Source organism: Saimiri boliviensis, chromosome 1 (genome assembly GCF_048565385.1).
Source record: "Saimiri boliviensis isolate mSaiBol1 chromosome 1, mSaiBol1.pri, whole genome shotgun sequence".
NCBI classification, from domain to species: Eukaryota; Metazoa; Chordata; class Mammalia; order Primates; family Cebidae; genus Saimiri; species Saimiri boliviensis.
In genome coordinates this window covers 51827179-51853435 of record NC_133449.1, presented here as the reverse complement: position 1 = coordinate 51853435, position 26257 = coordinate 51827179, and the positions used below count along the sequence as shown (strand labels likewise).

Here is a 26257-nt window from a genome sequence, read left to right as displayed (position 1 = left end):
TCGAAAAAAAAAAAGAACATTCTTAACAGTTAAAAAATGGACTAGGGACATCATAATCATTAATTTTTTTAAAAAAATTTGGGTTTTTTTGAGATGGAATCTTGTTCTATCCACCCAGGCTGAAGTGCAGTGGCACGATCTTGGCTCCCTGCAATGCCACCTTCCAGGTTCAAGCAATTCTCCTGCCTCAGCCTCTCAAGTAGCTGGGATTACAGGCGCCACCAGCACGCCCAACTAATTTTTGTGTTTTTAGTAGAGATGGGATTTTGCCATGTTGGCCAAGCTGGTCTTTAAGGGTTTTTTTTCCTTTTTCCTTTTCCTTTTCCCTTCCCCTTTCCCTTCCCTTCCCTTTTTTTTCCTTTCCTTTCCTTTCCTTTCCTCTTTTCTTTCCTCCCCTCCCCTCCCCTCACTCCTCTCTCCTCTCCTGTCCTCTTCTCTTCTCTTTCCAGTTTCTCTCTATGTTTAAGAACAAGACAGCCGGGCGCGGTGGCTCAAGCCTGTAATCCCAGCACTTTGGGAGGCCGAGGCTGGTGGATCACGAGGTCAAGAGATCGAGACCATCCTGGTCAACATGGTGAAACCCCGTCTCTACTAAAAATATAAAAAATTAGCTGGGCATGGTGGCACGTGCCTGTAATCTCAGCTGCTCAGGAGGCTGAGGCAGGAGAATTGCCTGAGCCCAGGAGGCGGAGGGTGCAGTGAGCTGAGATCGCGCCATTGCACTCCAGCCTGGGTAACGAGAGCGAAACTCCGTCTCAAAAAAAAAAAAAAAAAAAAAGAACAAGACAAAGGATATCTGTTATCAGTCTTTATTAAGCATTGTACTGAAAGTCTTGGTCAATGCATTGAGGCCAAAGGAAAAAAAAATGTGAAAAGAGAATGCTGCCGATTATTTGTAGACAGTACATGCAAAAAATGCAAAAAAATCTACATTTACTAAACTTATCTGTCAGGGTTGCTAGATAACAAGGTCAATTTATGAAAATCCATTGTACTAGTTACTGTTTTTAACATCAATGAGTCTTATCTAAGTAAATAATATTAATACTTTTCCCCTAAAGTTTTTTTCTGTTTCAGTAAATGGAAAGCAAGTTCTAAAGTATTTCTGTTAATAGAATACTAATAAGGGATTTGCCTTTCAAAAACGTCTTTTTATCTGGATGTTTTGTTTTATTTTAGAAAAACAACCAACTATGCCAGTTTTAAAGAATGAAATCAAATGTCTTCCACCCCTCCCACCTTTAAGCAAATCCAGCACAGTCCTCCATACCTTTAACAGCACAATTTTGACACCTGTAAGCAACAACAATTCTGGTTTCCTCCGAAATCTCTTGAATTCTTCTACAGGAAAGGTATGTGCTTGTTTGTTGGTACTCCATGTTGTAAAGTTGAATAGAGACAGAACAGGAAGAGGCTAGAGAAGTCAGAACTGAAAGAAAGGAGACTGAATCACATACTTACCTTTGTAGGCTCCAAAGGCTGAGTCATTGGAGGAGGAGTTTCATTGGACTATGTTTCTGAGCTGGGCCACTTTCTCCTGTTACCTCACTTCTATGAGTTGTCAAGTGGGGAGAGGGGACATGCCTTTTTGCCTGGGGGTCCTGGCTTGGACTCTTCTGGATATGTAGTATATAGTCATCATTATGGGAATGGGGTTTTTTGATGGTAAGGGAATGACATGTTTAAGACTTTTGTTCTTTCTCCAATTCAGACAGAAAATGGACTGAAGAATACACCAAAAATCCTTGATGACATCTTTGCCTCTTTGGTGCAAAATAAGACTTCCTCTGATTTACCCAAGAGGCCTCAAGGACTAACGATCAAGCCCAGCATTCTGGGCTTTGACACTCCTCACTATTGGCTTTGTGATAATCGCTTGCTGTGCTTGCAAGACCCCAACAATAAGAGCAACTGGAATGTGTTTAGGGAGTGCTGGAAACAAGGGCAGGTAATGTAGGCCTCCCTTCTCCCAGCCCTTTTCAGAACCCCCTTCTTGGTTCCTTTGGCAGACTTCTGACAACCCCACCTCACCCTTTTCCCCATCTTTTACCACCTGTTTTATTCTTTATTGTTTAGGGTAAGTATAATCAGGTCAGGGTATGGCCATCAGTCTTACTTTTCAAAGCTGATGGTCCAAAACTGACATTTCCAGTCAGGTTTTGGTTGCTTCCTATCAGTCCCCGTTGGGTTTTTGATGAGGGCATCCAGGCTTAGTGATTCCTATGATAAACCTCAGCAGAGGAAGTGAGAGTGTGACTACAGGCTGATGGGATTTGGGAGGTCAGACAAAATGTGGTACAAAATCATGCACCCCTACTACCTGAATGAAAACCCTGTGTTGAAGGCAGTTGTAGGTGGGCCAGGGCCATGTGGTGTCATAAAGTCCCCAGGTCCTGCTCTAAAGGGCACGGTTGTTGGATCTTAAGTGCTGGTTAATACTTTAAGGAGAATTTCTAGGCCTGCTTCTGTGCTTTCTTGTTTTGGTTTTCTTTTCTTGATCTTTAGCTTCTCTCTTTGGCCAAATGGGGTCTTTGCTAAAGGAACACTGCTCTTGGACAAGAATTTGGGAGAATTGCCAAACAGAAAGATGTGTTTAACCAAAAATAAATTTTCAAAAATGTTTTTCTTCATCCAGTGTACTAATAGGATTTGCTCATTTAATCATATATAGGCAAGAAACAAAATGATGGGCTGAATACAGTCTATCAGCAGGCTTTATTGCTTGTTGCCAATATTTTAAAGTTAGACTATTTCATATAAAGGTCAGAATTTCTAGGTAGTCTTAGACAGCCAAAAGGTTTGGCATCCTCCCATAGCCAGTAGTGAGGGGTGTCACAGGCCGTATTCCTGCTTGACAATAACAGGCTCGAGTACAGTGGGGTCACCCTGTTTCACTGGTGACTAGTGCCACTGGACACTCCTTCCAGCCCTTGTCTTCTTTACAGTCCATCTTGCTGTGAGTAATGAGATCTGACTAGGAAAGGTGATGCCTTTCTCCTAGATGCTTACTCCTGTAGTTTGAGAGCAAGGGGTGTGTAGCAGATGAATGGTGAAGCTTGGAGGTGATTTGGGAGCTCCGAAAACTAAGTCTAAACTGTCACTGCACCATCTGAGATGGGGCACTAGCTCCATGGAAACACACCAGCAGCAGTGTGAAGAGGGACTGCCTTCGGGAGTGGGAACACCTGCCAGAGTTCAGACTAAAGTCTTCCTTCTCTTCATTTAGCCAGTGATGGTGTCTGGAGTGCATCATAAATTGAACTCTGAACTTTGGAAACCTGAATCCTTTAGGAAAGAGTTTGGTGAGCAGGAAGTAGACCTAGTTAATTGTAGGACCAATGAAATCATCACAGGAGCCACAGTAGGAGACTTCTGGGATGGCTTTGAAGACGTTCCAAGTACGTATGAAAGATCTTTTGAGGGGGTTGAGGATGTGAAAGGAGGGGACACAGGAATGGCAGGAGTCTGAGACCCAACCGCAGCATTTTCCAGGATTTTGCAGTTTGAAATTAACATCTGTCTTCTCTTCCCCTTCCTTGTTACAGTGTTTATGCTTTTGAACACTGAGGCATTATTACCTGTTCTGTTGGTCTTTGTTGTTCCTGGACAGAACATCCAGATAGGCTCAATATCTCTCTGAACAGAATAAGTAATTTCTGTTCCATGGTGGCCTCAGAAATGCCTGTGACCTTTGATTGTTGAGATGCATTGCTTTGGTTAGTTGGGATGCTGCTCGCTTCTTCCAGAACACTGTAGAGGAGGAGCAGATTGGATTGATGACAGCTGTCAGAACAGCACCTGCATGCAGTGGGCAAAAGGGAGTGGCTGAATCTCCAAGAATGAATGGCAGTTTAATAAGCTTCTAGGAAAGACAAGGCCCTGACACAAATCCATTAGTTGGTGATTTTTATTTTGGTGCACCTTGCTGCCTCCTGGGTACAAATGGATTTCTTTACACTGTAGAAATAAAATGGTGGATAGTTGGTAGGAGGGGAAAATCAAGGAAAAATAATATTTGCATACTAAATATGTCAGGTTATGAAAATTTTGCAGAGATGTATTTTGTTTGTATTGTTGAGGCATAAAATGTTAATTTGTCATTTATTTTGGTCTGTTTCTGAGTTATAAATAGTAACAGTTCATTTATTCTGGTTTACCTTGCAGATCGTTTGAAAAATGAAAAAGAACCAATGGTGTTGAAACTTAAGGACTGGCCACCGGGAGAAGATTTTAGAGATATGATGCCTTCCAGGTATGATTATGAAGGTGGGGAGAGATGATTCTGTTCTTGGTAGAATACATTATTTTTTGAGGTAGTGAGAAAATAGTTTTCAAGGAAATAAAGGTTCTGTAGTTATACTGCTGCTCATTTTTCATTTCTAGTTTGTAGTCATTGGAGGCATGTTTATTTTTTAAATGAGATGAAAAAGTGATTGGCTTTTAGGCTTGGCTAACTAATGGAACACCACACATTTTCCATGGTAGGCTCTGCTAGAGAAGAGGCTCACATATTCTTACAAGGCTGATTTGGAAGCAGTTGTGGGAGCTGTCATGTCAGGGTCAGGACAGTTATGGTTACAGCACTGAGTCAGACAAGAAGACACCTAGTGGGTACTGATTGAGCTTGAAACCTTGAAAAGGGTGTCACAGTGACATATGCCTAAGTGTAACTTTTTATCTGGAATTTATTGCTGAGATCTTTTGTCTGAACTATTCCAGCTGATTTGGACACATTTGTATGTTGTAAGAGAGAAAGAAGACATCTTTGTATATAACTACTGTAATTCTCATCTTAAGTATTTGATGGCTCTCTCAGTCTATATGATCAGAGATGTGTTTGTTCCTTTTGGTGTAGAAGGAACAAAAGAAGTTACACAATAATGAATTAGAAAAGCAGTCTTATTTTGCAAATTCCTGGTTCTGTTTTTCTAGGTTTGATGATCTGATGGCCAACATTCCACTGCCAGAGTACACAAGGCGAGATGGCAAACTGAACTTGGCCTCTAGGCTGCCAAACTACTTTGTTCGGCCAGATCTGGGTCCCAAGATGTATAATGCCTATGGTAAGATGGAGATAGCTAACTTTAAAATGGAAATAACTAAAAATGTTTGAAAAATTGATTTTTGGGGAGGGAGAGGTGGAAAACACCCATAATCCTAATGCTTAATTAATACAGCCTCAGCCTTCATTTTTACGTATTTCCTTTCATTCTCTGACCACATGTTTGTGTATTTCATTTTCATAGTTGGCAGTTGTAGAGCACATACGATGTTTTATTTTTCTCTTTATTATACCTAATTTTACACTGTAAAATCTTTACATGTTGCTTAATAGTCTTTAGATCACTTTTAATGGCTGCGTGATAGATGAGAGAATGTACTTTTATTAATGATTTCAGTGTTCAGACATTTAGGTCAATGTGCTAGCATTCCAGCTGTCTTAACATCGGCTACAATTAAATGCAGTGTTCTCTGCTGGTGGGTAGAAGTTGGTTACTTAGGATTCAAAGTACCTTTTGAATTGGACTTTTATTCTCTGGACATGACTCAGTACTGTCTAACAAGGAGGACTGCCTGGGATAAAGACTGGTTTCTACATTTTCCAGAGCCACCTTTCATCATCATAACTGTGATCTTGTTCAGTTTTACACATGGCCTTTAATTAGGGCTGGATTCGAGTTGGCCATTTTGAAGGGATTATTTACCAATTCATCAATTCACTGTTGAATGCAGTTCTAGCTGTTTGAGTATTTCAGTGAATTTTATTTACTCGTTTTTACTATTTGGCCTCTACTTGTCGTCTTGGAAATTATTTCTTCCTCCCGTAATTACTTCCATGTCATTTTCCATTTCTAGCCTTAGACCTATGGGTGTCCTCCCCAAAAAGGACAAGGTCTGTTGTCTTTGCCATGTTCTCCAAAGACTGCTGGGGAAGGGGAGGGGGAAAGGGGAAAGGACTCCAGCCCTACAATTCTGTTACTATTGAGTCAGCCCAGGGAACCATCAGGAGTGTAGTTGGGGACAATTGTGACAGGGGAGTGTTTTTGTTTGCAAGCTCCCAGCAGTTTCCATGCCCAAGATAGTTCTGCTAGGGTAGAGTGGGATAAGCTGTGTGGGTGAGAAGATGTGGCGGGCACCAGGCCTCTTGCCTATTCCTCACTTCTCAGGTCTCAGTTGGTGAGCCCTCCATGTGCTGTGGGTCTGCAGTGTGCTCTCTCAAGGTCCTGTCCCTTGAGCCCTTCAGAGACTGATTAAAGCAGCTGCATGGTTGGGATCTTGGACAAACTTCTGTATATGAGAGCATTTTTCCAATAAATTGTATAATGTGAAGTTGTGTAATTAATACATCCTTCATAGAAATCCTGAAGCTTTAAAAGTGGGTATCAGAAATTTTCAAAAGAAATTGCTTGCTTGGTTTAACTAGCTTGGCAACAGGTCTTTTCCCCTAGACACTAATAGATGGCAGTGTTACTCTATAAAAGCTTTTCCTATGACAAAATGGTTCCCGTCCGGAAGTAAGCATTCAGGGGATGACGATAAGATGTGTTCATTTTCAGACACTTTCTATCTTATTGTAAACATCATTAAAGAGTGGCTTTTTCAAAGGTTGGGTGATTAAGCTGTGACTCTTCAATCAAAGTAAGTGCAAAGGCTCTTTGGAGAGATCATAGAATCCAGCCTCTCTAGCTCCTACAACACCCCCCATTTTGCAAATGAGGAGCAGGACTTGAGGAGAGTAGAAGGACATTGACCTATTCAGGATCTCCGAGGGGCATTCCAAGGTGGCAGGTCTGAGACTAGTACTTAGCTCTCCTGATTTCCAAGCTAGAGCCCATCTCCCTACCCAGGCCCTACTCTTAACTTTCCATCACCCAACAGCCCCTGCTAGCTTTTTTTTCCCCCATAGAAGTTCATGGTGTTTTGTTTCAGGATGTTTTGTTGTCTAGGACTCCTTTCCCTTTGACCATTATGTTTTTACAATTTTGGTTTCATCTGAGTTTAGGCTCCCCTGGTTTGCAGTCTGGTTTTATCAGTGACTAGGGTCTGACGGACTTTGGGCCAGTGGCTGGGTAGCAGCTGTTTACTTCCTTGTTTTGCACTGTGACACTGGCCGGATCAGCAGGCAGCCGGTCCCTGCCGAGGCTTTGCCTCCTACTCTCCTTTCCTTTTCTTCCCAGCTCCATCCTCTTCCTATTGCCCTTAGTCTTTGTTTTTTTTTTTTTTTTTTTAAGACAGGGTTTCACCATGTTGGTCAGGCTGGTCTTGAACTCCCAACCTCAAATGATCCACCTGCCTTGGCCTCCAAAGTGCTTGGATTACAGGCATGAGCCACCACACCCGGCCAAAACTCTCTTTTTTTTTTTTTTTTTTTTTTTTTTTTTTTTTTTTTTTAAGACGGGGTTGCACCATGTTGGTCGGGCTGGTCTTGAACTCCCGACCTCAGGTGATCTGCCCGCCTTGGTCTCCAAAGTGCTTGGATTACAGGCGTAAGCTACCACGCCTGGCCTATTGCCCTTAGTCTTAACCACCACTTTCAAGTTTGTGTTCATCATTCCCTTATAATTTTAACATATATATTTGAATTCCTGCACAATATTCTTTGTTTTTAGCCTGCTTTTGAACTTCATAGAATCAGATTTTTTATATTCATCCATGTTATCACATATCATTCATGTGTTTATTTTATTTTCTATTACATTAATTTTTTTCATAAATTTTGCTTTTTACTATGGAACTATTTTCCAAACACACTGAAAACTTGAGAGTCTAGTACTGACTCCATATAACTTATCACCCAGTTATGTAACAGCATTCAACTTTTTGCCATTAATTGTTTCTTTGTCTCCTCCCTTTTTTCATAATCCTCTCATCTATCCTTTGATCTCACCCTAATACCAGTGCTTGACCTAATCCTAGGGCTGATATTTTAGCAAGTTGGAAAGACAGGAAAGTCCAACAGGGCTCTGGGGCCCTGGTCCCAGGTTGGAATGAAGAAGTGTGTGTCCTCTCGTAAGTGTAGTTCCTCTAAAACCACAGCCCCAGGCATGCCAGAGATAAAGCCTTTCTCCAAAACAGTACAGGGCCTTTTCAGAGGCTGGTAGGTTAGAACACAGCCACTGCTTGCTCACTACAAATGGTGCTTCTCTCTACTGCCCAGCCTAAGAAGCAGAGTCCTAGTGTTAGAATAGACCGCCCAAGGTGACTGCAGGGTGAGCTTCTGAGTGATTGCTAAGCAAGATAAGCCTTCTCCTATGCTCAAGGAATTAGCCACAGACTATGAACACAGGAGAGGAGCTGTCATTGTGGCTCACTCCTTACCCCTCACCCCTCTTCTTTTAGTTGAGAGAACCAAGGAATGCGCTGGGCAGTGTTCCTTCTTACAGTGCATGACAACCATCTGAGGTTCCAGGTTTATGTGTGTGTGGATGGGGGCTTTCCTTTGGACTCCCCATCTTCAGTGGTCCTTGGACTTTGTCTCTCGCTCCAGAATTCCTAGGCTGTGGCAACAATCAAAGCCTGAGCTCACTTGATCTAGTAAATGTCCTTTTGGCAAATCCCAGCTTCAGGAGCCTGCTTTATCACATCCATTTCCTGCTGTTTTTGGCTTCTGAGTATTCCTTCTTTTCTTGCTAGCACATTGACTTGTTAAAGGAATTTTTTTTGCAATAATTTCATCCAGAATTTTCAGTTATTCTCAGCAGAAGAGTCAATCAGGGACCTACCATCTCCCAGGTAGTGGAAAGACTATGGCAGCCTTTGTTGTCTTCTGTAAACTTTAAGGCACTTTGTTTTTTGCAGGATTAATCACTCCTGAAGATCGGAAATACGGAACAACAAATCTTCACTTAGATGTATCTGATGCAGCTAATGTCATGGTCTATGTGGGAATTCCCAAAGGACAGTGTGAGGAAGAAGAAGGTAGGGTGCTGAGCATAAAAGGAGGGCTGACTCTCTGAGCCAGGGCCTGTGGTCTGATATTTGCTTTCTCTTCCTGCCCTAGAAGTCCTTAAGACCATCCAAGATGGAGATTCTGACGAACTCACAATAAAGCGCTTTATTGAAGGAAAAGAGAAGCCAGGAGCACTGTGGCACATATATGCTGCAAAGGACACGGAAAAGATACGGGAATTTCTTAAAAAGGTGTGTTTTTTATGGCATGTGTAAATAGAGGCATAGAGAATAGCAACATTATGTTACTACATGTAGTGAACTGACTGGTTTGGCCAGGGGAATTGCCACAACCTGAAACATTAAATCTACGCCTATCAGTTTGGATAGGCTGAAGGTGGTTGCTAAGGAACAAGGATTCTAAATGATTAGGGCTACACTTCTAAAAAAAAAAAAAAAAAAAAAAAATCCAGCCTTGTCTTTTATGTCTGTGTTTTTCTGCTTTCAATTTAGTTTATCTGATCATTTCTTAGCATCTGTTCGTTTTTATTACCTTGAAAATGTGAGCACTTCAGAAGTTCATTTATCCTTGCCCCTGAGTGGCCATGTTCTGAGTGCAAGGTACCTATTGGTTTTGTCCACTCTCATGTAGCGAGTGGCCCTACTTGTCATTAGCAAGGGATGCGGGGATTTGGAAGATTCTAGGTTTTCCCAGTAGTTGGCAGGTTGTTCAGCAAGGGCTATGTGTAGACCCAGGTTTCTTTGGCTGATACTCTTTAATCATTCATAAGTTTTGGATATGAACATTCCTAACCTGTTAGCTGGCCCCAAATAGGTCTTTGACAAGCATTTGTTTGAATCAAGGTGTTTCTGGCTAAGGATCATTTGGCTTTTCTAGAAAACCACTGGTCACCATATTGTTCCTTTGATAGTGTCACTCTGAGTCTCTGCTTTACCAGTTACTGGATTAAGGATAAAGAAGTGCGATCTGCAGCTCTCTTCGGGACTGTTTCATAAGTCAGATTGTTAAGTGAAGACAGGTTTCTAGTAACGTTAAAACAAGTTCATTTCTAAGGAGCCTGGGCCTCCTTGTGTTTAAAAGTCTAGACTAAAATATTGTTTAAATACGGTATTTACAATCAGTGATGGCTTATGGGAACTAGCATCAGAGAAGCTGATTTTCTTTGTCATTCTTCTGTTGGTTCATTCAGCTGAAGTCTTTGAGTACTACTTGTCTTTTTCTGCCAGTGGGGGCACTTAAATTGAAGGCCTGACATTTACGAACTGCCAACACTGTTTAGAGGAAAAATAATGCCTTATTGGGCCTTAGTATGTTACTCAGTTGCATAATATTTTGAATGTATTTTAGGTATCAGAAGAACAAGGTCAAGAAAACCCAGCAGACCACGATCCTATTCATGATCAAAGCTGGTATTTAGACCGATCATTAAGAAAGCGTCTTCATCAAGAGTATGGAGTTCAAGGCTGGGCTATTGTACAGTTTCTTGGGGATGTGGTGTTTATCCCGGCAGGAGCTCCACATCAGGCAAGAAATCATTACTTTTTCTTTATTCTTCTTATATTATGAACTTTTTGGTTTGTTACTGATAGCACTTCGTGTTTTTCAGGTTCATAACTTGTATAGCTGCATCAAAGTGGCTGAAGATTTTGTTTCTCCAGAGCATGTTAAACATTGCTTCTGGCTTACTCAGGAATTCCGATATCTGTCACAGACTCATACCAATCATGAAGATAAATTACAGGTAAAAATAGCACCAGTTCCTAGCATTCTCTGGCTATGGCTTCATGGCCCATTCTTGACTTTATTATAGAGTCAGTGAACTTAGCTGTATGCTACTTAGCACAGTGAGTTGATGAACTTGTTTTATACCTAGTACTACTACCTACTTAAGTGAGGGAAGAACAAGAGAAAATCTCACCTTGGTTTGATTTGATACTGTTTAGAATCTGTAAGGGACTGTCCCCACAGAGAAAAAGGCCTTCGTACTGAAAATGAACAGCTCTTCTGATTTCGGCCCAGCTGCCAGTCAAGGGTCTTGAACACAGTGCTTGACTTTTTAGTGCTGCAGTGTTCTCATCACCCTTACGTAGAGCAGAACTGAATCTCTGGGACTAAATGAGGTCTGAGGGGGTGGTATTTTCAAAAGGATTTCGGTAATGAATCATGTAACGTAATTTCATGTTTGGAAAATTAGGGAAAAATAATAAAGCTGAACCTTGGAACTTGGCTCTCCCTGTACTCACTGTGAGTAAGTCTATGTGGTATCAAAACCTATACAAGGGGAAAAAATGAGATTTTTAAGTTGTTAGAATCATGGGTTTAAAATGTATATGAAATACTGGTCTGAAGGAGCCCAGGGGCCTTTGCAGTGTTGACATTTTATATTGAATTTTAAATTCTAAGAGCAGGTAATAAAATTGGTAGGAGGAAGTTTATTCTTAGTGATAGATTTTAGATTTAAATGTAAAATGCCCATATACTCTCCCATTCTTTTTAGGTGAAGAATGTTATCTACCATGCAGTGAAAGATGCAGTTGCTATGCTGAAAGCCAGTGAATCCAGTTTTGGCAAACCTTAATCTCCCTGCACATTGGAAATGAATTACAGGCAGCTGTTCAAACTCTTCAGGCAGGATTCCTGTGGACTTTGAGATTCATGTTACCTCATCTTCTTTTTTAAAATGTACCTGACTTGTGAGGGTACTCTGTCTAATGTATATTTCTAGTGTTTACAGACAGTAAATGTGTATATGTAGTAACTATTTACAGAACATGCATCCTTAAACTGTGACTTCTCACCTAGTACAGAACTTTTACCAGGGTGTAAAAACAAAACCTCTTATCAGCTCTGGAACAATACCTGCAGTTATTCCCCATCTATCTGGACAGCTTAGTCAAATTGGGTTTATAACTATTAGGAATCACTGCACAGTTTATTTGGGTTGTATTTTGTTTTGTGTCTGAGTCCCCTCTCCCTCATCCCTTAGGGTCCAAAAGAGCAATGGAAGAAGTGACAGCTAATGTTGCAGTTCTTATTGTATGGCATAGGACTGGCATTATATAGCAGAAATCAACTACTGTACAATTTCTTGGGGTTAACCATCTTTAGTTCAATGGAATTTTAATTTAAATGAAGCTTTGCTAATTTTAAGTGGTAAGCATTTTGCATTAAAATATTCATATAATACTTTGGCTCAGTTTATTGGCATTATCCTCTCATTGTGATTTCAACACAACTTTCATCAAATGCAGGTATATAAGGGACTGCTCCAAGAACTCTTCTTAAAAGCAAAAAAATCAGATGCTGTAGTGATTAGTGATTTCTTAGTGATTATTACAAAGCTAACATGGAAATTTCTGCTCACCCAGGTGGAAACTGTGTCACAGTTTTGCAAAGAAGTACCACGAATTAATTAAATTTAGAAACAGGAATTAACCAAGAAACCAAATAGTGCCAGGTTAAATGGTTCTAAAAAGGTAAGTAATGAAACACTTTGTCTTCTGACCCTTCATAATGTAAGTTTATGAAGGAAAATGAAATTATTTTAAGTTTTAGGACAGTACTACCTAAAATAATCATCTCTGTATAGGAATACGGTTCATGAAGAAGTGCTTTTTTTTTTTTTTTTTTTTTTTGAGACAGAGTTTCGCTCTTGTTACCCAGGCTGGATTGCAATGGCACAATCTTGGCTCACCGCAGCCTCCGCCTCCTGGGTTCCGGCAATTCTCCTGCCTCAGCCTCCTGAGTAGCTGGGATTACAGGCACGCACCACCACGCCCAGCTGAGTTTTTGTATTTTTAGTAGAGACAGGGTTTCAGCATGTTGACCAGGATGGTCTCAATCTCTTGACCTCGTGATCCACCCGCCTCGGCCTCCCAAAGTGCTGGGATTACAGGCTTGAGCCACCATGCCCAGCAAGAAGTGCCTTTCTACAGCCCACTAATTCTCCTAGGCCACTCTTTCATTTATTTATTTATTTATTTTTTTTTTTTTTGAGACGGAGTTTTGCTCTCGTTACCCAGGCTAGAGTGCTATGGCATGATTTCGGCTCACCGCAACCTCCGCCTCTTGGGTTCAAGCAATTCTTCTGCCTCAGCCTCCCGAGTAGCTAGGACTACAGGCGTGTGCCACCATGCCTGGCTAATTTTTGTATTTTTAGTAGAGATGGGGTTTCACCATGTTGGCCAGGATGGTCTCCATCTCTTGACCTCATGATCTACCCGCCTCAGCCTCCCAAAGTGCTAGGATTGCAGGTGTGAACCACTGTGCCTTGCCGCACTTAATTTTTTTAAAAAAAGGAATTAAACATTGAAATCAGGGAGTATATAGACAAGGCCTAGAACCTGAGTTTTAACTTGTGAGCTGAGTAGGAGGCCAGAGTAGTAAATTTAAGAAGTCACTGCCAGCTCTAATGTTTTCTTCCAGGAGTTTTAAAATTTTAGCTCTTAATATAGGTCTTTGATCTATTTTGAGTTGACTTTTAAATATGGCACAAGGTTGTTCAACTTCATTTTTTTGAACATGGATGTCCAGTTTTCCCAGCAACATTTGTCAAACACTCTTCTTTCCCGCATTGTATGGTCTTGGCACTCTAATTAAAAATCAACTGAGCATAGATGGGAAAGCATATTGCTAGGCTTTCATATTCCATTGGTCTGTGTACCTGCCAATACTACACTGTTTTGATTTCTGCAAGTTTGTAGTAAGGTTTAAAATCAAGAACTGTGAGTTCTCCAACTTGGGTCTTTTGCATGATTGTTTTAGTCAGGATCCCTAGAAATTCCATATGAATTTTGGGATTTTTTTTTTATTTTTGCAAAAACCACCATCTGGGTATTGATAGAGATTGCATTGAACCTGTATGTTGCTTTGGGTAGTGAGTCATCTTAACAATCAATTTCTTGCATTCCATGAGCATGGGATGTTGTGTTGCCATTTATTGGTGTCGTCTTTAATTTCTTTCAGCAATGTTTTGTAGTTTTCAGTGGTACGAGTTTGGTACCTTCATGGTTAAATTTATTCCTAGGTATTTTATTCCTTTTTTTTTTGCTATGATAAATGATTTTCCTTTTTGTATTCATTGCTAGCATTATAAATGCAACTGATTTTTGACATTGATTTATATTTTGCAACTATACATATAAGATCATGCCATTTGTGAACAGGAATAATTTTACGTATTCCTGTATATAATCTGGGTACTTTTTCTCTTGCCTAATTGCACTGCCTAGAATTTTCAGTTCCATGTTGAATAAAAGTAGTAAAAGTGGGCATCCTTGTCTTTTAAATTTTTAGCTCTTAAGTTAAGTCTTTGACTTATTTTGAGTTGATTTTTAAATATGGTATAAGGTAAAGGTTCAACTTCATTTTTTTTTTTTTTTTTTTTTTTTTTTTTGGATATGGATATCCGGTTTTCCCAGCAACATTTGTCAGAGTGATTTAGCTGTGTATTTTTCATCTATGGCCTTTATACTGTTAAGGGAAGTTCTCTTCTATTTCTTAAGTTTTTATTGTTTTCTTTAATCCTGAAAGTGTTGGATTTTGTCAAATGTTTTTTCCACAACAGTAGAAATCATATGGTTTTTCTTCCCCTCTTCATTCTATTAATATGGCATATTATATTGAATAATTTTCATATGTCGAACCACCTGTGTATTCCTAGGATAAATCTCACTTGGTAGTGGTGTATAGTCCATTTAATAGGCCACTGGATTAGGTTTTGTAGTACTTTGAGGATGTCTGCATCTGTAACCATAAGGGATTGTTGTTGTATTCTTGTGGTATCTTTGTCTGACATTGGTATCTCAATATATCAGCAATACCCTGATGGTATTGCTGATATATTGAGATACAATTGTTTATAACATTCTCTAAGTTGGTGGCAATTTCTCCTATTTCATATCTTATTTTGGTATCTTCTGCCCTCATCCTCAACCCCCTAAAGTCAGTCTACCTCTAGGTTTGTTAATTTTGTTGACATTTTCATAGAATTGTCTTATAATTTTGTTGATTTTCTGTACTTTTTTTTGTTTCCAGTTTCATTTATCTCTGCTCTAAATAAAGATGTCTGTCATACAGACATCTTTGTATGTCTGTCCTTCTGATAGCTCTGATAGGTTTAGTTTACTTCTCTGCTATGGTCTGAATGTTGTTGACTCTCAAAATTCATATATTGGAATCAATACCCAATGTAATAGTACTAAGAGGTGGAGCCTTTGGGAAATAAGTTATGTGGGCTTCACCTTCATGAGTGGGATTAGGGCCCTTATCAAAGAGGCTCGAGCAGGTTCCCCTAACCTTTTGGAAATGTTAAGACACAGCTAGAAGGCACCATCCATGAAGCAGAGGGCAAGCCCTCCCAGACACCGGATCTGCTGCTGTCTTGATCTTGTGCTTTCCAGCCTCTGGAAAACCTCTGGTACTGTGAGCAATAAATTTGGTTTTTTTAAATTACCCAGTCTAAAGTATATTGTTACAGGAGTCTGAATGGACTATGACAATTACTGATATGAAATCATTTTTCTCTTTCAATGTAGGTATTATAGCCATTAATTTCCCTCTGAGCATTGTTTTTGCTGCATCCCCTATGTTTTGGCATGTTTTCATTTTCATTTGTCTTAGGTATTTTCTAATTTCCCTTGTGATTTCCTTCCTTGACCCTTTCCTTAAGATTGTGTAAATTTCCACGTATCTGTGAGTTTTTTAGTTTTCCTCTGTTACTGATTTCTAATTTTATTCCATCCTGGTTGGCAAAGATACTTCGTATAATTTCAGTCTTTAAATTTCTTGAGACTTGTTTTGTGGCCATATGGTTTATGCTGGAGAATGGCCCATTTGCATTTGAGAACACTGGATATTCTGCTGTTGTTGGGTAGGTCATTCTGTATGTCTTTTGGGTTTATTTGGTATATAGTGTCATCCAAGTCCTCTGTTTCTTTATTGATGTTGTGGCTGGTTATGTTCATTATTAAAAGAGGGATATTGAAGTCTGCAGTTACTACTGTAGAACTATTTCTGTCTTAAATTCTGGCAATTTTTGCTTTGTATCTTTTGGAAGTTCTGTTTTAGATGCATATATATAATTATTATATCTTAATGGATTGGTCCTATTATCAACATATAATGTCCTTCTTTGGTGTCTTGAAATCTTAAACTGAAATCTGTTTTGTCTGATAATTATATAGATACCCCAGTTTTCTCGTGGTTACCATTTCTATAGGTTGTTTTCCAACCTTTTACTTTTTTTTTCTTTGTATCTAAATTGTCAGCATAGAGCTAGATCATGTTTTTTATCTATTTGATGTGCCTTTTAATTGGAGAGTTTAATGCATTTATATTGGAGTAATTAGTTGACTTCTGCTTTTTAGCTGTTTTCTGTATGTTTTATTTGCTTTTTGTTATGGTCCCACCATTACTGCTTTATTTCATATTTAGTTGAAATTTTATACTGTATCATTGATTCCCCTTTTCTTCCCTCTTGTATATATTTTTATTTTCTTGGTTATTCCCTCAGGAACTACAGTTAACATCTTAAGCTTCACAAACTTTGGGAGTTTTTCTTGTTTTTGAGACAGGGCCTCATTGTGTCACCCAGGCTAGAGTGCAGTGGCGCAGTCTTGGCTCACTGCATCTGCCACCTGGTCTCAAGTGATCCGCCCACCTCAGCTTCCTGAGCAGCTAGGACTACAGGCATGTATCACCACACTTGGCTAATTTTTTAATTTTTTTCTAGAGATGAGGTCTCACTGTTGCCCAGTCTGGTCTCATACTCCTGGGCCCAAGCAGTCCACCCACCTCAGCCTCCCAAAGTGCTAAGATTATGGGTGTAAGCCACTGCACCTGGCTTATAAACTGTAATGGTATACATAAACTCTGCTCCTATACATCTTCATCCTTCCCTATTTCTAGTGTTATTGTCACAGATTATATCTCTATACATTGTGTCCATATTTGCCTTAAGGCAAAAAATAGGAAAAAAAATGAATTACCAGAAGTGTAACTGGCTTTCATATTTATTTGGAATTACCTTTATTGGTGCTCTTAATTATTGCCTTTTTGTATGACTTTAAGTTAGTCTAGTGTTGTTTCATTTCAGCCTTAAGGTCTCGCTTTAGCATTTATTGTATGGCAGGTCTGCTAGAAACAAACTTCCTTCATTTTTGCTTTTCAGGGAATGTCTTAGTTTCTCCTCATTCTTGAAGGATAGTATCCCTGGAATATAATTCTTCATTGACAGCTTTCCCCCCGACAACCTTAATGTGTTGTCCTTACTGCCTTCTGGCCCTTGACGGATTCTTATAAGAACTTAGATTAGTATTATTGAGTATCCCTTGTACATAATGAGTCACTTCTCTCTTGCTGATTTTTTTTTTTTTTTTAGTTCGACTATCATGTGTCTCATTGTAGATCCCTTCAGATTTATACTGTTTGGAATTAATTTTCTTGGATGTACAGATTCTCATCTTTCAGATTTTGGAAGTTTTCAGCCATTATATCTTCAAATCGTCTTTTTGTCTCTTTTCTGATACTGCCATAATGTGTATGTTGGTGAGTTTGAAGGTCTTCCACAAGTCCCTTGGCTTTTCTGCACTCTTTTTCTGTTCCTTAGACTGAATTGATTGATTGATTGAGACACGGTCTCATTCTGTACCCACGCTGGAGTGCAGTGGCATGATCATGGCTCACTGAAACCTCAACCTCCCAGGCTGAAGCAATCCTTCTCCCATTTGAGCCTAGTTGCTAGGAACTACAGCCATGTGCCACCATGCCTGGCTAATTTTTTATTTTTTGTAGAGACAGGGTCTTGCCATGGTGCCCAGGCTAGTTTCAAACACCTGTGCTCAAGCAATTCTCCCACCTTGGTTTCCCAAAGTGCTGGGATTACAGGCATGAGTCACCTGCCCAGCCTCAGACTGGATTTTTTAAATTCTAGTTTCAAGTTTGCTGATTACTCCTTGTATCTGCTCAAACTTGCTGTTGAACCCCTCTAATGTATTTTTAATTTGTTAGTATACATTTGAGCTCCAGAGTCTGTGTGATTTTATTTTATACATTCTGTCTCTGTATTGATATTCTCATTTTGTTCAGTGTTTTCCTGGTTTCATTTGTCCATAGTTTCTTTTATCTCCCCAGCTTTTCGGCAGTCTGTTGTATCGTTCACCTCAGGTCAAAGGTGTACTTTGTTTCTGATTGCCTTACAGTGTTTTCAAGCAATACCTGCAGCTTTTCTGCCAAGAAGGTTATCAGGGAAACCAGAGATGAGCACCTTGTGTTAGTCTCCCAGACAGGTTTAGGGCAGACACATACAACTCATGAATAAGGCCTGCTTTTTCTCTCTGTAACCAAGGACTAGGGTCCCACATTGAAAATGTGGGCTGCTGTATTGAAGACCATTGCCATGCTGGGAGGGGTTGGGGAAAGGGCAAGTAAAAATGATACAAAGCTTTCTCCTTTTTCTTAGTTAAGCATTTACTTGGTTGCTTTAAGGTAACCTTTGTTTTCCGGAGCTCTGACAAAGTGGGTTCAGGGGTTTTCCTCTCTGGAAGGATAGGTATTTCAAGCTGTCTACTTCAACATCTGGCTGATACTCTATAAAGCTATTTTTGAAACTATGATTATGTACAGGAAAGAACTTCCTTGCCCTAAAACAAGGTATTTCCCCACTATGGCTTAGATCTGTATTTCTGAGACTGTTTAGTGGCTAGGGTATGTTAATTCTGATGTCTCAAAAGAAAACTCAGTCAAATAAATTTGGAAAAAGCATATGAAAGCCCTGGAAAAATTCTAAAGAAACCTGTTTTATGTTTAACCAAACATTTCCCAGTTTTATTTTACCCTAAGATCATTTTCTTATTGATATTAAAGATTAGCATTTGAACAGCACCTGTCACTAGAGTAGGACAAGGAAAATGGTCCCAGTTAATCAAGGCTTTGAAAGCTGTACGATTTGTCCATTGTGGGGTTGGAGAAAGGCCCAAAGCAGACACAACTAGTACTATTTGGAAACAAATGAGTCAGAACCCCATCTCTCCAGGACAAACAACACCTGGAAATACATAAAACCAAGGTGCCTAAGGCCATGTGAGCTGTATAACTGCTAAGTGTTCTGAAGACATCTTTTATAGAAGAGATGGGACAGGGATGGTCAGGTTACCTGGAGTGAATGGCTAGGTTTCCACCTCAAGCCGAAAAGTTATTTTTAAAAAGCTATGTTTCGAACCAAAAATGAGATGGTGATATGAAATGATAGTTTGAGTGCCCTTGGAAATGAATAAATGGTTTTAAAATTAGGGCACCAGGTAGATCCTATATGTGTTTAGAGTGAGATGAGGGGAGGGGAGAGTGAGAGCTGATGCTGTTATTGCCGGACCCAAGTTGAGTACCTGAAGATTGAGAAAGTTTGATTGCAGGTCTGTACAACCATTATTTGCCTTTCACATCATACACCCTTCTAGGACTAAGTGTCTGACTCACTTTGTCTCCAGTGATGTGTACATTAGTCCATTCTCACACTGCTATAAAGAACTACCTGACACTGGAATAATTTATGAAGAAAAGAGATTTAATTAACTCACAGTTCTGCAGGCTGTACAGGAAGCATGGCTGGGAGGCCTCAGGAAACTTACAGTCATGGTGGAAGGGCGAAGGAGAAGCAAGCACCTTCTTCACATGGCAGAGTGGGAGAGAGCAAGCAAAGTGGGGGGAAGTACTACACACTTTAAACAACCAGATCTCATGAGAACTCACTATCGTGAGAACAGTAAGGGGAAAATCTGTCCCCCCATGATCCAATCACCTCCCACCAGTCCCCATCTCCAACACTCAGGATCACAATTCAACGTGACATTTGGGTGGGGAACCGTATCATTCTTCCCTGGCTCCTCCCAAATCTCATGTCTTCACATTTCAAAACACAATCATGCCTTCCCAACAGCACCCCAAAGTCTTAACTCAAATGTCCAAGTCAAAAGTCTCCTCTGACTTGAGACAAGCCAAGTCCCTTCCTCCTATAATCCTGTAAAATCAAAAACAAGTTAGTTACTTCCAAGATACAATGGGGATACAGGCATTGCATAAATGCTCCCATTCCAAACTGGAGAAATCAGCCAAAACAAAGGGGCCATGGGCCCCATGGAAGTCCAAAACCCTGTAGGCCAGTCATTAAATCTCCAACCTCCAAAATGATCTTTGACTCCCATGTCTCACATACAGACCACACTGACACAAGGGGTGGGCTCTGAAGGACTTGGGCAGCTCTGCCTTTGTGGCTCTGCTGGGCAGAGCCCACACAGCTGCTTCCACGGGATGTCGTTAAGTGCCTGCAGCTTTTACAGGCACACAGTGCAAGCTGCCAGTGGATCTACAATTCTGGGGTCTGGAGGATTGTGGCTTTCTTCTCATAGCTCCACTAGGCAGTGCCCAGTGGAGACTCGGTGTGTGGGCCTCAACCCCACATTTCCCCTCCACACTGCCCTAGTAGAGATTATCCATGAGGGCTCTGCCCCTGCAGCAAACATCTATCTGGAAATCCAGGCGTTGCCATACATACATCCTCTGAAATCTAGGTGGAGATTCCCAAACCTCAACTCTTGTCTTCTGCACACCCACCTAACACCACATGGAAGCTACCAAGGCTTGGGGCTTGCACTCTCTGAAGCTGCAGCCCAAGCTGTACCTTGGCCCCTTTTAGTCTCAGCTGGACCTGGAGTGGCTGGGATGCAGGGTGCCACATCCCAAGGCTGCACAGAACAGTGGGGCCCTGGGCCTGGCCCACAAAATCAATTCTCCATCCTAGGCTTCCAGACCTGTGATAGGATGAGCTGCTGTGAAGGTCACTGAAATGCTCTGGAGACATTTTTCCCGTTGTCTTGACTATTAACATGAAGTTCTTCTTATGCAAATTTCCGCAGCCTTGAATTCCTCCCCAGAAAATGGGTTCTTTTTTACCACATGGTTGGGCTACGAATTCTCCAAACTTATATATTTTTAAATGTAAGTTATTTAAGGTCATTTCTTTGTTCATGCAAATGAAAATAGGCTTTTAGAAGCAATCAGGCCACATCTTTTAACCTTTTGCTGCTTAGAAATTTTTTCTGCCCGATGCCCTAAGTCATCTCTCAAGTTCAAAGTTCCACACATCTCTAGAGCAGGGGCACGATGCCTCCAGTCTCTACTAAAGTATAGCCAAGAGTGACCTTCACTCGAGTTCTGATTAAGATTCTCATCTCCTATCTGAGATCAACTCAGCCTGGACCTCACTGTCAGTATCACTATCAGCACTTTGGCACAACCATTCAATAAGTTTCTAGGAAGTTGCAAACTTTCCATCATCTCCCTGTCTTATTCTGAGCCCTCTCAACTGTTCCGACCTCTGCCCATTACCCAGTTCCAAAGTCGCGTCCACATTTTCAGGTATTGTTGTAGCAATGCCCTGCTTCTCTGGTACCAATTCTCTGTATTAGTCCGTTCTCACACTGCTATAAAAAACTACCTGAGACTGGGTAATTAATGAAGAAAAGAGGTTTAACTGACTCACAGTTCTGCAGGCTGTACAGGAAGCATGGCTGGGAGGCCTCAGGAAACTTACAGTCATGGTGGAAGGGCGAAGGAGAAGCAAGCACCTTCTTCATATGGCAGAGTGGGAGAGAGCAAGCAAAGTCGGGGGAAGTACTACACACTTTAAACAACCAGATCTCATGAGAACTCACTGTCGTGAGAACAGCAAGGGGGAAATCACCCCTGTGATCCAATCACCTCCCACTAGGCCCGACCTCCAACACTCAGGATCACAGTTCAACATGAGATTTGGGTGGGGGCAAGAGCCAAATCATATCAGTGCCCACGAATGCATGAACCATCAGTGCTCTTTTCTTACCTGAGAGCACGAATGGAAAAAACATGACCTCTTCAAAGATTAAAACATTTGTCTAATCATTTTATTTGAATGTCTAGAAGAGCAGTTATCACTATTGTGGCTATCCAACCGTCCATCCAGATAAAGTTTAATTATCCACATAAAAAATACTCAGGATTATGAGCCTCCCGTAATTCCAACGTCATCTTGTGAAGAAACTAGCTGGATTAGGGCTATCATAAAACAATAACCTGGGATTGTTGTATGTCAGTTTTTGCAATCTCAATAAAACCCAGCAAGTTACTTTGTGGATCTTGACAAACTGACTCCAAAGCTTACATGGAAAGGCAAAAGACCCAGAATAGCTGGCACAATATTCACAATACTGAAAGAGAAAAAGGTCAGAAGACTGATACTAGCCAACTTTAAGACTCCCTATAAAGCTACAATAATCAGGGTGGTAATAGTGAAAGGATAGATATAATCACCGAAAATGAATAGGGAGCCCAGAAATAACCCTACCCAAATATAGTCAACTGATCTTAAACAAGGAAGCAAATGCAATACAATGGAGAAAACAGTCTTGGCTGGGTGCGGTGGCTCATGCCTGTAATCCCAGCACTTCCAAGGAGGAAGGATCACTTAAATCCAGGAGTTTGAGACCAGCCTGGACAATATAGTTGAGTCCTCATCTCTAAAAAAATACCTTTAAAAATTCGCTGAGCATGGTAGCATGCACAGGAGCGGGATCACTTGAACCCAGGAAGCAGAAGTTGCAGTGAGCCAAGTTGGCATCACTCCACTCCAGTGTGGGTCAACAGCGTGATATCTTCTCAAAGTCTTGTCTTGTCTTTTTTGAGACGAACTTTCGCTCTTGTTGCCCAGGCTGGAGTGCAAATGGCATGATCTCGGCTCACTGCAACCTCTGCCTCCCACGTTCAAGCAATTCTCCTGCCTCAGGTTCCCAAGTAGCTGGGATTACAGGCATGTGCCACCATGCCAGGCTAATTTTGTATTTTTAGTAGAGACGGGGTTTCTCCATGTTGGTCAGGCTGGTCTTGCACTCCCAACCTCAGGTTGTGTACCCACCTCAGCCTCCCAAAGTGTTGGGATTACAGGCGTGTGCCATTGCACCCAGCTCTCAGAGTTTTTTCAACATCAACAAATGGTGCTGGACAACTGGACAACCACATGCAAAAAAAAAAAAAAAGAAATCTCAATCTAGACACAGACTTTAAAAGTTAATTTCAATAAAATTAACTCAAAGTAGATCATGGACCTAAATGTAAAATGTAAAACACAAAACTATAACTCCTGGAAGATAACGAGAGAAAATTTAGATGGCTGTGGGTTTGGCGATAATTTTTTAAAATACAACACTAAGGCAAAATCCATGAAAAAACACAGAGAAGCTGGATTTCAATAAAAATAAAAACTTCTGTGTGAAAGCCACTGTCAAGATAACGAAAAGACAGACCACAGACTGGGATAAAATATTTGCAAAAGGCACATCTGATAAAGGACTGTTATCCAAAATAGACAACACTTAAAATTCAATAATCAGAAACACCCAATTAAAAAAACAGGCGAAAGGCCTGAACAGACAACTCACCAAGAAACAAGCATATGAAAAGATGTTTAACATGTCATGAGGGGACTGCAAACATCAAACAATCAGGTACCACCACACAACTATTAGGATAGCCAAAACCCAGAATGCTTATACCACCAAATGCTGGTGTGGGCATGGAGCAACAGGAACTCCTTAACTGCTCATGGGAATGCAAATGGTACAGTCACTTTGACAGTCTCATAAAATGAGACAAACCATATGATCTAGCGCTGAAGCTCAAATGAATTGAAAACATGCCCATAGAAAAACCTGCAAACAGATGTAGACAACAGCTTTATTCATAATTGCCAAAACTTGGAAGCAACCAAGAAGTCTTTCAAGAGGTGAATGGATAAATTGTTCATCTAGACAATGGAGTATTATTCAATGCTAAAAATAAATGCACTATTAAGCCATGAAATGACATGAAGAAACCTTAATTGCATATTACTAAGTGAAAGGAGCCAGTCTGAAAAGGCTACATACTATATGATTCCAATATAACATTCTAGAAAACGCAAAATTATAGAAACAGTAAAAAGTGGCTGCCAAAGAATGAGTTCATGTCCTTTGCAGGAACATGGATGGAGCTGGAGGCATTATCCTTAACAAACTAACACAGGAACAGGAAACCAAACACTACATGTTCTCACTTATAAGTGGGAGTTAAATGGTAACATGGGCACAAAGGAATAACACACTGGAGCCTACCTGAGGGTACACGGTGGGAAAAGGGACAGGAGCAGAAAAATAACTATTGAATACTGGGTCACTAAATAATCTGTATAATAAACCCTCTTGTCATGAGTTTAACTGCACATGTACCCCTGAACCTCAAATAATTGTTAAAAAAAAAAAAAGTGGTTGCCAGGGCATCATAGAAGGAAGGGATGAACAGGTGAGGCACAGACAAGTTTTAGGGCAGTTAAATTATTCTGTATGATGCTGTAATTGTGATTATGATTACACATTTGTCCAAACCCATACAATGTACAACACCAAGAATGAATCCTCATGTAAACTATGGACTTTGGGTGATAATGATGTGTCAGTGGAGGTTTATTGATTGTAACAAATGTACCACTCTGGTGTGGGATATTGATAGTGGTGGGAGGCTATGCATATGTGAGGCCAGGGGATATAAGAGAAATCTCTACTTTTCATTCAATTTTGCTGTAAACCTACAATTGATTAAAAAAAATACTTTATTAAAAAATTTTTTTAAACTATAAAGATGAAATCAAGAGTAATAGGAGGGTCCTCTGGATTCAAGAATGAGTTTTGTTGTTTTTTGTTTTTATAGAGACAGGATCTTGCTATGTTGCCCAGGCTGGTCTTGAACTCTTGTTCTCCAGAGAGCTTCCTGCCTCAGCCTTGTAAAGTGCTGGGATTATAGGCATGAACCACCGCACCCAGCCAAGATTGCCATTTTGTACAATAAGACAGGATTTTGCTACAGAATATACAAAAACCAATCTGTGAGACAGTGGCTGGGCTTTTTTCCTGCCTGATTAGTTCAGTGCACAAACAACTTGGACCAGAGGATCTGGGTTTGAATCTCAGCTCTGATAGTTCCCAAACTGAGCTGTTTTCCTTATTTGTAAAGAATAAATGAGATCACATGTCAAAGAGCTCTGTAAAATCTCACACACATACAAGTGCTACTGCCTAAATGATTTATAGATGTATCTTAAGAATGTCCCAGATGAGTATTGGTTATTATGCATGGCCACACCTTAGTGTGCTCCTGGTCAGCTCCTGACTTTAGAAAACACCAATGGGAAGGCCCATGTCCCATGCACAAGACAACCAGCTTGAAGCAGGGACAGGCATTGAGAGGTGAAAGAGACCTAGTCCTACAGCTGTCTGATCTAGGTACAACTTGCAATGGGAGGGAAGGGACAGAAGCTTTAAACAGAACCACATACACACCGCAGGACATAATACAGCCACCAGCCAACTAGTCAAGCAGCACAATTCCCAAGCATCCTTTTGGTTAAACAGATAAAAGAATGGCTACCATACCACATCTGTGAAAGCTGGGGAGCAGCATCCACAGAGCAGAAGTCATTTCTGCTGAGCTTCCAAATCCCATATGCCTGGCTATAGCAATTCTCTTTGCATGCCCAACAAATGAAACAATCTTTTCACTTCAAGGTACTGAGGCAGCCAACACCTTGAAAGTTCACTGCACAGGGCAATCTACAATGAGGCCAAGTGCTATAGCAAAAATTTATTAAAATCCATTTATATAGTGTTTCATAGACAAAAGTAGAGTCTTTCAACATTCAGGCAATCACCTGTATTTTCAGAAGTGCTTTACGAGAAGATGGATTTCTCTCCCCTTCCCAGAATAAGATATTTCTGTCTATACTCCTAAAAATGATGCATTTATTTACGCAACCTTTATAAGAACAATCCCTTTGCAATCCCAAAACCTGGGCAGAGAGTGAAAAGAGACAAACAGAACCTTCTCCGAAATGGTAGTCCTCACAACAGAGGTGTAGTGCAAGAGACACATAAAATGGCAGCTCTTCAGAGGAGTGTGTGCACACCCAGTGGGTAGGCAGCCCCTAGCTTCGGAGTGTGGCCAGCCGGGACTGCATGGCCTCCAGAGCTTCTTCCTCCTCCTCCTCATCCTCTGAGGCAGCCATCGCTCCCGAAGGTTCTGGCTCTGGAAGGGCATCAGTCACTTTACTGGGTGCTTTGCCCAAGGCCCCTGAAAAGAAAAAGCAAAGATGAACACCACATTGGCTTAAGGAAGCAGCGCCTCAATCTTCCCTGCCCTTCATTTCTGGACCAATCTGAAAAGATACAAAAATGAGACAGTAAAGCAAGCTGTTTTGGTGGGGGAGGGGGGGTTGCTCACTCTGGGAAATGT

At 40.7% G+C, this 26257-nt stretch overlaps 2 protein-coding genes across 4 annotated transcripts in view; one reads left to right on the top strand and one right to left on the bottom strand.

Moving 5' to 3' along the window:
• Positions 1–12097, top strand: part of KDM3A (lysine demethylase 3A) — a 60231-nt gene extending 48134 nt beyond the window's left edge. For both annotated transcript variants that reach the window (XM_003942528.4, XM_074397217.1), the window contains 10 exons: positions 1180–1352; positions 1712–1948; positions 3227–3398; positions 4165–4252; positions 4933–5063; positions 8800–8919; positions 9002–9141; positions 10259–10435; positions 10518–10652; positions 11409–12097. In XM_003942528.4, coding sequence (XP_003942577.1) covers positions 1180–1352; positions 1712–1948; positions 3227–3398; positions 4165–4252; positions 4933–5063; positions 8800–8919; positions 9002–9141; positions 10259–10435; positions 10518–10652; positions 11409–11489 — 1454 coding nt within the window. In that variant the 3' untranslated portion in view covers positions 11490–12097. The remainder of the gene's footprint in view (positions 1–1179; positions 1353–1711; positions 1949–3226; positions 3399–4164; positions 4253–4932; positions 5064–8799; positions 8920–9001; positions 9142–10258; positions 10436–10517; positions 10653–11408) is intronic.
• Positions 12098–19451: 7354 nt separating this feature from the next.
• The window catches only part of LOC101046810 (charged multivesicular body protein 3), a 125260-nt gene continuing 118454 nt past the window's right edge, over positions 19452–26257 (bottom strand). For both annotated transcript variants that reach the window (XM_010330363.3, XM_003942525.4), the window contains one exon: positions 19452–26095. In XM_010330363.3, the coding sequence (XP_010328665.1) occupies positions 25950–26095 (146 nt within the window). In that variant the 3' untranslated portion in view covers positions 19452–25949. The remainder of the gene's footprint in view (positions 26096–26257) is intronic.